Genomic DNA, 12,627 nt, shown 5'->3' on the forward strand with positions numbered 1-12,627 from the left:
CTTCCCGACCCAGCGCCTCCTCGCCACACTAACAGGGCAGGTCCCCGGCAGCTCTGTGCGCGCCTCACCTCCAGCTGGGGATGCTGGCAGGATCCACCCAGAGGACTACTGGGTCGATTAAATGAAGTAATTCAAGTAAAACTCTCAAAACAGTGCCTTGCATGTGCTAAGTGTTCAATAAATGGCCATTATTACTTTTATTTCCAAAGAAACACAACAAAAGTAATGGTCCTCAAAAATTTAAATTTACTGTCTTGCTCTTGTTCTCTTTTGAGAAAAGTGGGAAAAACCCATTCCTGGTGCTTTAGTTTGCTGTCCCTGGAGTTATTTGTCTCTGAGACCCTGTCCCAATTTTCTCAACTCATACTAGTACTCGTGGTAAAGGTGGCTGTGTGTCACCAGCTGCTAATAACAAAGACCTGTGGGCAGTAAGAGGACTGGGCGGTTATCTCTATTGCTAGCAAAGATTCTGCTAGGGATACATATTGTTTCATTTCTATCTTCACCAAAGTGAGAGAAATAAGCCCCACATTCCAAGAAATGCTTAAGGATACTGAAGAACTGCAAGGGAGGAGCAGGCGGCTGGGGATCCAGTCCCTAGAGGTCACCACAGTCACAGCAGCTTTCCAAGTGAATGCGTCCAGCCTATTTACCCAAAACTGTCCTGATTTAGCTAAGATAACACACACTCAGACGCAGGGAAACATGAATGCGGATGAATCCGGGATCCGTCAAAGCAACGCTTGTCACCCTCTCTGTCACCCCAGAGCGTACGTAGCAGGGGAGACACACGGCTCTAGGCAGCGTTTCTTTCCTCTCTTCCTTCTTTCCCCCCTCCTTCCTGGTTCTGCTGTCCTCTGTGACGTAAGCAGGACCTGGCTCCGTGGGTGACATCAACATCCATGTCCCTCTGATCGGTCAGCTTGCCGCACTCAGGCGATAAGGGCTCAGTGTAAAGACAAGCACAGAAATAGGCGGGCACAGGAGCACAGGCACATGGTCCACACAGCCCAGCCTGGTGGACAGTGGCCCTACTTGTCCACTGCCCACAGATCCAAGCACAGCTCTACGACCTAACAGCAGCTCAGGGAGTGGGTGTTCTGGCCCTTCTAGAAGAGCGTGCCTCTCATTTACGTCCACTGCGCTCTGTGCCTGTTCTCCCTTTCGCTGATTCTTGTCACTTTAGCTTCCATGTCCGTCTCTGAGTACAAAACCCCCAGGTCAGAGAATCACATGAACTGGCTGATTGCTATCAGGCAGGTAACTGCTTGTGACTTCAAGTGCGAGCCCCTGGAGTGTGGCCAAGGTCACGTGACACCACACACAGCACCTGATGGCCACTTTCTCAGAAGGCAGATCATAAAAAGAGCAGTCATAAAAATCTTTCTGTGCATTTTAGATAAGTAAAATGCACTTTCCATCCAGCTGAAATGTATGGCCTTGATTAGATAGATCATCATCAAAAAAATACACACACACACATTCAATGCCCCCCTACAGAAGAGGCTGTGCTGGATATATTATAGTTGCTCTAAGCCCTACATAACTTCTTAATCTAATTATCTAAAAAGGCAATAACTTGCATATCTTTCTAAAGGTTTCTCTTCAACCCAAATCTCAATTGTGAAATGACAAAACGCACAGTGAGTCGGAAGTGGTCTTTGTGCTTCTGGTGAACTGCAGATGTAAAGTGTTGATCACTTGGCTGGGGAAGACGATTTTCTTCATCCAAAATATCCAATATTCCCACTAATTTTGCTTCAATTAAATCTATTTCAAAAAATAAAAATATGATAGGATAAAAACATAACACTGAAGATATTTGAACAATTCACTGATGACAAACCTTAAGAACTGGTCAGAAACAATGTGACAGATGGTTCCCTCAACAACCCTAGAGTGCACAGGGATTTTATTTCAAATCTGGCAATTTATTAGAAAATGCATCACACACAGGTGTCCCCACCACCCAAAAGTTCCCTGTGCGCCACATCACTTTTATGAAAGACTTGACATTCATGCCTATCCTCACTGACTGAAAGAAATCGGGAGGCGTCTGCACCCTGTGAAGTAGCACCCCCTCCTCACTTCCTGCCCTGCCGGCGCATGAGAGGTTTCGCAGGAACGCTCTGCCTTCAGATGGAAGAAACCTCTACTTAATGTGGGTTTTAGAAAAACAGCTCCGTGAGGAAAGTGACCATTTTTCGGCTAGGACAAGAGGCCCGGGGCCCAGAAGGCCCCCCTCATCCAGGTGGCCCATCTGCACACAGAACGAAGTAAAGCTACAGAAACTTTGCCCTGCACGCTTCTTGAAAGTCCGAGTAGATCCTGATGCAGGCTTTCCAGCAAACTTCAGTGCCAGTCCATTTTTATGCCTCTTCCAACTCATGCTGCTCGAATTTCCTGCCTGTCCAAAATGACTGTAAAGTACTTACATACAGCACAGGAGAACTGTGAAAGGGACAGACTCGAGAGGCAAGAGGACATACACAGAAATCAAGGTTCTCTCCGCACTGGTCAGAGAATGATACGTCTTGGGCAAAAAGTGGTGGTGAAGGTGGGGTGTGCTGAGCTAAGCTTTAAATGAGAGCATTCTGACAGATGGAGAAGGGTGTTGGGTGGGCTGGAGATGAAAAGAAGGGAGGGGTTCCAGCCCAGATAGGAACACACACCATCTAAGGCACAGAGCCCTGAAAACTGTGATGTGGGAGGGACTGTGCAGCAGACCAGGCATGACGGGAGCGTGCTTTGAAAGTGACATTAATGCAAAGCAGTACAATTGTTATTATACTGTCGTGCCCAAATCTAGCCTATGCATTACTGATTCAATTGTCAAACTGAGTTTTCAAAGCAAAGCTTGCCCGACAAGTGATTTTAGAGATGGAGGGGGACAGGAAAGGAGGCTGAGCACGAGCTGGGTGGTGACAGGGACGAATTTCTTTACTACAAAAAAAAGAGAGAGAGAGAGAGAGACCCTTTCTCCTGCTGAGCAGTATTATCTGGATGTGACCCAGGGGACTTGTGAGGCCCACCTGCCCGGGCCAGAGGGCGCTGCCAGAGCCCAGGGAACAGGGACAAGACGACCGCAGGAGGGCAGGAGGCAGGGCCCGGCCCTGGGCAAGCGCCCGCAGCCTGGCCTGGCCTCCTCGCGGGAGACTGCGCGCCCCTCTACTGCTGAAGCCGTCTAGTTGCCTGCTTAACTTAGTCACATGTCAGCTGTTTAAGAGAGAAAACATTTATCACGGTAAATAGAAGAAATTTTAGGAAAACTTCCAATATAGCTGAATTTGATAACTAGGTAAGGAAAATAGGTTTCTAACAGTACTAGAGAAGTGATACCATTCTCAAATACCAGAGTTTCAAGCCCCATAACCAGAAATACCAACCGCAGAGCAAAGAAAAATTACCAGTAAAAAACACTGACTATATCTTCCCATATTTCCCAAAAGTAGAATAAATGCATACCTATACAGTCCTGATTATCCACATAATGCACTTCATTAACACCCAAACCTTCTTTTTGATAGAGTTCTTGCTCCTAAAACGAAACAATCGAAATCACAGATTTGGAAATTCTGTATGACATGAAATGGCTTCAGCATCTTGTGCCCTTCGTGATAACATTTATTAATTAGTCACAGTACAAAGATTCACACCAACTAGGTCAGGGGCTGAGGAGTCTTATAAAACATTAGGGAAGACAAATCCTTGCCCCTAAAGCAATATGAAATCAAAAATTAAATGGCCGACATAGATTTAATTTATATGTGGGAACGTTCCCTCCTACAGTTTCCCTTCCTTGAATAAGCACACTTTCTTGAACTGTGCAGAGCAGCTGTGTACAAATACAGAGATTTGTTTATAAGCATTCAAACCCAAAGAAAAACCAGGGTTCTGAAATATTCATAGCAATTTTAAAGTCAAACTTAGTAGAACAGACCAACAGTCAGCAAGCTTTCTGTCCGGGGCCAGACAGGAAATGCCTCCCAAGTGGGCCACGCTGTCCCTGTCAGGGACGAGAGCAGAAAGCTGTCTGCCAGGGCGGAGCAAAGGCAACAGAATTGGAGAAAGAAGCAGGATTTCAAGTCCAGTGAGAACCGCTAGCAAGTAGCAGCCCACGTCCACTTCTAAGCGGGAGGCCTGCTAGTTTGTCCTGTGGCCCCAGGCCTCGGCTGGGCCATTAACGCCTCCGATGGGCGTGAGCGGCAGCTAAGCCACTGGGGCCTGCGCTGGCCATCTCTGATTCGCTGGGCCACCCTATTCATACCACATCAGTCAGGTCAACCGTGGCTTGTTTCTGTTCCTTGAAATTTAAAATAGTTTAATGCAGTTCTTAAATTTAAATTGTAATGGCAATTACCTCCTTCAGAATCCTTTCGTTAAAAAATTGTTGAAGCTTTTCATTGCAATAGTTGATGCAAAATTGTTCAAAACTATTATGCTCAAAGTACTCTGAAAACGTAAAACCAGAATCAAGAGTTATTATCACATCAGCTTCATATTAATACATTTATCTTAATATGAAAATTTTATTCTATCAATGCTTAATTTAAGATTAACTTTAAAGTATATATAATTGTTCTATACTCCCCAAGTGCATTTAATTCAAGACAAATTTTGTTAGGCATTAAAGTTAAATGTTAAAAATATCATGCTTCATTTGACAAAAAAAGGTGTTTTTCACATGAGATAAATGTCAATGTAGTAAAAGATATAAAATGCAAGCCACTTATAACAATTTTTTTAAGCACAGGTGTTAAAACAATCTAAATTAAAGAAAATGACTTAAAATGCAAGTGCTTTAGATTTTCTATAAAATTACAGTTATGAAAATAGTTATGGATTCTAACTCCTTCTAAATTAAGGGACTATATTACACTGTCGCCAAGACCCCTGCTGCCTGGAAACATGATTATTCTGTGTGCGCGACTAACTGGTGCAGACGAGGAGACCAAAGTCTTAAGGGGTGAAGTCTTAAGTCAGTGATAAATACAAGGTAATGATCCATTATAATTCTAAAATATAAATCACATCAAAGCCAAAACTTTGCCCCTCCCAGAACTAAGCCTCCCCTCACCCCATCTTCCCTCAGAAGAGGCAGAGAAGGCACCCCTCCTGCCGGCTGGAGTGTGGGCCCACGGAGTGAGCGGAAAAACCGGCAGATTCATGCTGAGATTTCTCGTGGAACAGCCGCTTGGAACAGCACAGCCTTCAGACGTCGGCGGCTCACTTCACGTCCAGCTGCTCCGCTCTGAGCTGGCTCTCACATATGCATCTTGGTATGTTATTTATTTGGTGGAAATTAATCAAAAATAGCTCTGCTGACAAGTAACACTGACAGTGAATTTCCACACAGTGATGAGCTGGACTCGTATGTCCACTCAAATCTGTGCCCGACTCTGCGCTGTCGTCAGCAGTTCTCACGGCTTGATTCTCTTTACTAGGACCCGCCTGCACCTTACTCAGTCGCACTCATTTCAGAGGACAGGGGCATCTCCTCACTCTAACAGTTTCAACCAACATATTTTAACTGTAGCATTAGTGTGACCACAACCTGTGAGTCTTTCCCTTTTTTTGAGCATTAGCTTCTGATTTAAATCCTATTATGAAATGAAAAGTAGGTGTGGACATATAACTGAAAATACATCAAGTGACAGGTATTATGAGAGGAAAAAGGTTTTTTTATTTTTAATGTGTGAAAACCTGAACGAAAAAATATCAAATACAAACTCACAAATGAAACTATACTTACCAAACCCAGCAATATCAAGGACTCCAATAAAATAGGATGACGTTTCAAAAGGAAAACACTGATTTACCCTGTTGACCACATGATCAAAAAGATGGCTGTAGACAGTCTTCGCCAAGGCATCACGAGCGTTGTTTGCCTGCTCTACTTTCAGGGGCACCCTATAACAGAAGGCCATACCAATTCTCAGTCTTTACGGTACGAGATGGTGAAAATAATGCAGCATACCCAAGATCAAAGTACATCTGAACATATTCACTGTGAAGAACAAAACAAATAGCTATAAAAGGTCGCCTGTGAACAGACACAGATCAGTGCACTAGGTCAGATACTGTGAGAGGCAAATGAGGAAGTAAATTGGCTAAAAATCTTCAGGCTCAAGCAATCTTTTCAACCTTAATTTATACTTCACTGTACATGACGAATATATAAAAAATTATTCAGAGGAATAAGCTTCCTTTACACTTTCCTTAAATGCAAAAAAAAAACATTGTGCTATTCAAGATAATTTTTAAAGTTTGGTAACTTGTTCAACACTGTTTATGAAAAGATGTTTTATGTCTTAAAATCTGAACTGTCCAACTCTACTATTTAATTAAGTCATGACATGATATAACAGAATAGATCTAGACATGCCCTTGTCCTCGAGAAAATTATCGCCGCATGAAGGGAGACGGCCCTTAATGAGAATTTCCAAACACCAGGGCAAATGCTAGAAGGGTAAGCATGGGGCTCCATGGGAGGACCAGACAAGATGCCAAACCTGGAAGTGACCTAACAGTCATTCAGGTCGGACCCTGGAATCCCTTCTCAACAGGAGCTTTCCAACCTGTATTTCCCACAACCCTTTCCTAAAGTGAATCCATACAAAAACAGAGAAGAACTGCTTTGGGACAAAGAGGAATGGAGGTCTGGTACCTGAGGCCCAGCCACCCGGCCTTCAGCAGCCTTCCTGCAGGCCCCACAAATGGCTCCAAGGGGCCAGGCAACTGCGGGGCCAGTAGGTGCTCTATGCAGGGTGCTGGCTGAGGTTTTCTTTGTAATAAGAATAATCTGGAATTACCTCAGCAAAGAGTCATGTTAGGCATACCTTGCAAACACTTCCCAAAGTATAAGAGCTACTGAATCTCCTGAGTAGCCAAAAGATTTTTTTTAACCCTTCCTGTTTTAATTCGTTGAAAAATTTTCTGAAATACATTGCTGAAACCTCCTGCCTGCCTTATTTAGCAAGGGAGAGAGGATGTGACATCTTCCCCCTAAATGAGGATCTCACAATGCCTCAAAATGATGACTGAATATTCTGTTTGACAAACAAAAATGCCTAAAACATAGGATATTGAGCCAAAAGTGTACACAGACCCAAACACAACTAGTTCTTAGTTATCCATTTTTAAAAAATCTTGGCTAGGCTCTTATTTTCTTGTCATTTGCAATTTCCTCTAAATGAAGTACTCTAAAGGTGAACGTTTTCCTAAAGAGAGTCCTACTTAACCTAAGTTCTCACACACACTACTTGCAAGGAAAATCACTTTTAAAGTAAAATGGTCTGTCTGTTCCCTTCTGAAACTAAAAATGGTTTAGTTGTAAACCATTATTTGTAATGTTTGTAAATATACTGAACAACACTAAATTGTACACTTTAAAAGAGTGAATTATATATTAAAAAAACAGTCCTAAAAAATTGAAAAAAAAAAGATCTGTGGCTTAAAACAACTGAATATTAATATAATCAGGTCCTACTTTTGTAGTTGTACAAAAGTCAACTAAACCTCTTTCTTACCTAATGAATTCAAAGTTTGTGCCATGCAGTATATACCTTAAAACCAACAATTTTAGAAGCCACATAAATCAGCCTTTGTTTATATGACGGCATGAGAGGTGCAGAATTTTGATCTATCAAGCACATGTTTTAGAAGAGTGTAAGAATGAGGCCCACATACAGACGACTCCACAGCCCTGCGCCCTCCCAGGGGTCCCAGCCCGGCAGGCGGGAGGCTCGCGGGGGGCTTACTTTATGACTGTTCCTTTGGCGCCCCCCGCTGTGGTCAGCATGACTCTCGTAGTCAAGCTCACGCGGAGATCCTCTTCCTCCAGACCCAGTAACTCGGCACAGTGCTCCAGGGACTGGGCAGACTGATTCTTCAGATTACAGCCGCCTAAGGAAAACGATTCTGATTTGAAGTGAACAAGCATTTTGTAAACCAAATTTCCAACGCCCATTTCACAGACGTACACTCCACTTACATAAAACTATGGAACAGGCAGAGCTCATTCATGACTTCGCCTTGCCTCGCCCTTTTCCACGCTCGCCAAGCCCCTAGGCCACCCAGCTCAGGGTGGGCACCCAAGCTCAGGGCGGCTGCTGGCAGAACCAACTCTCCCCTGCCTGGCTCACCGTTTCATGACTCCGCAAGTGAGATGTACTGATGACGGATTTAATCCTTGTTAGTACATACAGTAAGTCCTGGACAACACACTAGAACTCACAATTCCATGGACTCTACTCATGATCTTGGACTGGGCGATGTGTTTCTTACAGAAGTACTGACAAAAGTTCCAGGAATAATTTTAGTGCCCAAACGGTGTACGGCCCTTTGGTAGGTCCCTGTGGATAGGTGTGTGTGTGTGTGTGTGTGTGTGTGTGTGTGTAAGTGTGTGCATGTGGGGTGAGGGGGTGGGCGGTGTGAGCATGAGTATGTAAGAGTGTGTGTGGCTGTGTGTGCACGTGTGTGTATTCCCCGTGTGTGGGAAGGGGAGGGTGAAGAGGAATAGCTACTGCCCGTACCCCGTGCCCCAGCGTCCTGCTTACCAAGGCTGCTTAAAAAGTGCTGCACAGACAGACACTGTACCGCAGCGCCTGAGACGCGGCGCCGGCGGCTCTGCAGCCTGCCAGCTGTGTGACCTGCAACAAGGCACTTCTTTCCTCTGTGTTCGTTTCCTTATCCATATAATGAGGATATAACAACTGTACTGAACAACAGGCTTATTAGGTAACTAATAAGGCTGTTATGAAGATTAATAAAGAAATTAATAATATGAAATAAATTAATATGAATTAATAAAAAATACAGATACGAAGTACTTAGAATTATGCCTGGTACATAGTTAGCACTACAGGATGGTTAACTATTATCATTACAGTCATTATTACTATTAACATTTAAAATAACAAATATTTCACTAGTGTTCTTAAACTTTAACATTTATGAATGATTCATTTCAAGACTGTAATTTCAAAATGACAAAGAATATGTAAAAATCATAATGGGAATTTTATCAGGACAAGCTAATAAACTACTTAATAAATGGTCTCAGGAGAAACAGACCATGTGATCCCATCTGAATAAAAGGTTGTCAGGACAATCCAATGGGGACAGAAAAGCTTTGTCAGCAAATGACACTGGGACAACTGGATACCCACAAGCCAAAGAATGAAGCTGGAGCCCTACCTCAGATCATACACAAAATTAACTCAACATGGATCCAAGACTTAAGTGCAAGAGTTAGAACCACTAAACTCTTGGAAGGATACACAGACATAGGTCTCCCTGATCTAGACTGGGTAACGCTTTCTTCCATAAGGCACAAAAACACAAGCAACAGAAGGAAAAACAGGTCAGCTGGACTTCATCAAAATGCAAAACTTCAGCGTTTCACAGAACACTATTCAAAAATCAAAAAAGACAATCCACAGAATGAGAGAAAATATTTGCAAATTATGTGTCTGATAAGGAACTTGTATCTAGAATAAAATCTTAAAAATTCTTAGTTTGATAATAAAAAGACAATCCAATTAATAAATGGGCAAAGGATACAAATAGGTATTTCTCCAAAAGAGATATGCAAACGGCCAATGAAGACATGAAAAGATTCTCAGCATCACAAGACATGAGGAAAACGTGCACAAAAACTTAATGAGGTAGCACCTGACACGTGCGAGGATGACCACAGACAGTGAGTGCTGGCGAGGATGGAGAGAGGAACCTTCACACACTGCTGATGAGAATGTACAGCAGCACAGCCGCTTTAAAAGCCCGTCTGGCAGCTCCTCAAAAGGTCAAACGAAGAGTCACCATGAGACTCGGCAATTCTACTCCCAGGCATACACCCGAGAGAAACGAAGACATACGTCCACAAAAGACACACACACACGTTTGCAGCAGCGCTATTCAGGACAGCCAAAGGTGGAAACACCCCAACTGTTCATCAACTCATGAATGAACAAAATGTGGTATACCCATATAATGGAATATTTCTAAGCAGTTTTTAAGAAATGAGGTACTGATACATGCTACAACATGGATGACCCTTGAAAACATTATGCTAAGTGAAAGAAGCCAATTGAAAAAGATTACATATTAAATGATTCTATTTGTATCAAATGCCCATAATATGCAAATTTATAGAGACAGAAAATAGAATAGTATTTGCCTAAGGCTGAGGGACTTGGGGGGAACTGGGGGGGCGACTGCCGAAGGGTATGGGGTTTCTTTCTAGGGTAATGAAAATTTTCTAAAACTGGTTGTGGTGATGGTTGCACAACTCTTGAGTATACTAAAACCACTGAATTGTACAATTTAAATGGGTGAATTGTATGGTATTATGAATTATAGTTCAATAAACCTTTACCCAAAACAAAGAATAAGAGAATAGAGGATATATTAAAACTTTAATTCTATGAAAATGAGGTTACTACTAATTTCATTTGTACACACATATACATTATCTAAAATTATATAACTCAAAAAACTGACCACCAATAATTCATTACTTCAATTCACTTAAATACTTCTTTTTTACTATTTGCAAAGTTTCTTACACATTTTCAGGAACTGTGTAAGGATAACAGAACATCTATTTTAAAAAGTTTTAAAAATGCACAATACTGTAAAATAATGTAAGGTTTTCATTTCACTCCCTTTCCAAAAAAGAACTTCTCTGAAGATATTTCAAATTTGTTATAATAATACATATTTTGTTGTGTGAAATTTAAAAAACATAGGAAATCCCAATAAGTATTTTTTGCATTTCCAGCATACAAAATCTTTTCAGTAACAGTAAAATTTCCTCTAAACTTATTAGAAAATAACTCTTGTGATAAAATAATTACAAAAATAGCCAGAGCTTTATCAAATTGTTAAGGACATGCCACAGTTGAGGTCTCTCGGTGGGGAAGTCCAAAGACACCATGTGGAGCCACAGGCAGGGTTATAGGAAGGATGAAGATCAGTATAATAAATCTTAGCCATTACAATAAAAATACCCTAGTTTTTTACTTCTCTTCATGTGTTGCCTCAATCCAACCTTCTCTGCTTTCTGCTCATATTCCCAACAGAAGGAGTTTGAGAAAAAGAATAAAAGATAAAGTAAATATCTTTGTGCCTTTCACCATTAAAGTGCTTTTCAACTAACTAGCTCCTGCCATGTCTATGAGCCTCTGCACGCATCTGCATGTTCTACACCAGGGCAATGATGCCACCTATCACTTCTAACATTTCCAAATGTGCATTAATTAGTCTAAACCTTTTCTGTGCTACTTAAAGCTCCCACCCACTCCCCTAGCATACCAAAACAAATGAAGTGTATTCTAACATTCAGAACATCTACAAAATAAATGTTCAAGTCCCTCAAAAAACTCATTAAAAATTTATTAATACACACTAAGAACATACCTGACTTTGTTGCTTTTGCCTTTTATTTTAAACTGGGAGTTAATCTGTATCTATACTCATTCATTAAAAACAGAGTGATCACTATAAGCCAGCTAAGAAACTGCATCATTTTACAACTATTTAACTCATTTATTCCTCTTCATAGCATGGGGTGTGGACTGCTCTCAGCCCTGGTGCCCAGGGGAGGAAACTGAGTGGTTCCGCTCCTGGCCCACAGTCACCTCAGGCCCCACCTGGGGGCAGTCCGCCTTCCGGGCAGGTCCTCTTAAACACTGCCCTGCACTGGGGCACCCCGCTCCACGGCATCAGGGCGCAGGCATCAACGCTGAGGCTGTCTCCTCTCTCCCAGAAGGGTTCTCGGACGGTTTGGTGCCGAGGGCAGTGCGCAACCATTACCCCAAGATCCTGAGCTGGTTAGATGTGGGTAGAATGTGCCTCTCACATCTCCAGCTCCATTAGTAACCATGCTACTTAACTTCTTCCACCTCCGTAAAATGGAGACGACACCCCCACCTCACTATCCTCACGAAGTCAGGATCATCTCGTCTGTGGTGACAGGAAGGGTCTTGCACAGAACAGACACACTTTTTAAAATGTTCTCTTTCTCTCCTCTCAGGCCACCTTCCCGATATGCACTACTGCTAGGTGCTGTCCTTTAAGGCCCTTCTCAGGGCTTGTTTCTTCATTATTTTACAAATGAAAAAAAAAAAAAGGCTCAGACTGCTTCTGGGACCCGACATTTATCAAAGCCCATGCTCTTGACTAGTACGCTAAATGGTGTTTTGATTATTTTTTACCCATTCTTAGTATAAGATTTTTAAACAATGTATTTATGTGGGGGTCAACATAATTTTTTTCTCTAAAAAAAAAAACAATTTTTTTCTCTAAAGTGCCAGACTTTCGGTTTTGCCAGTCATCCAGTCTTGTCATACCTAATCAATTATACCACTATAGCATGAAAGCTGGCATGGACAAGACACAACTGAATGGGCATGGCTGTGTTCTAACACTTCATCTACAAAAGCAGGCAGCTGGTCAGATCTGGCCATGGGCCATAGTTTGCCAATCCCCCTGTATTCACAGATCAAACTGAAGGTGATACGGAAAGTCTTCCTGTTTATGTGGAGACTCAATCACTAGAGCTGAGAGTTACTTGTGCAGGCACTTAACTGCTCTTCTCAATTTGCATGAAGTCTGAGGTGTTTG

General features: G+C 42.3%; 1 protein-coding gene across 8 annotated transcripts in view; it reads right to left on the reverse strand.

Moving 5' to 3' along the window:
- MYO6 (myosin VI) overlaps positions 1 to 12,627 on the reverse strand; it is a 131,926-nt gene that overhangs the window by 33,529 nt on the left and 85,770 nt on the right. For all 8 annotated transcript variants that reach the window (XM_057494068.1, XM_057494064.1, XM_036917450.2 and 5 more), the window contains 5 exons: positions 7,761 to 7,905; positions 5,753 to 5,910; positions 4,361 to 4,452; positions 3,466 to 3,538; positions 1,643 to 1,770 (listed from right to left, as the gene is read on the reverse strand). In XM_057494068.1, the coding sequence (XP_057350051.1) occupies positions 1,643 to 1,770; positions 3,466 to 3,538; positions 4,361 to 4,452; positions 5,753 to 5,910; positions 7,761 to 7,905 (596 nt within the window). The remainder of the gene's footprint in view (positions 1 to 1,642; positions 1,771 to 3,465; positions 3,539 to 4,360; positions 4,453 to 5,752; positions 5,911 to 7,760; positions 7,906 to 12,627) is intronic.

The sequence above is a fragment of the Manis pentadactyla genome, chromosome 16 (genome assembly GCF_030020395.1).
Source record: "Manis pentadactyla isolate mManPen7 chromosome 16, mManPen7.hap1, whole genome shotgun sequence".
Classification (NCBI taxonomy): Eukaryota; Metazoa; Chordata; class Mammalia; order Pholidota; family Manidae; genus Manis; species Manis pentadactyla.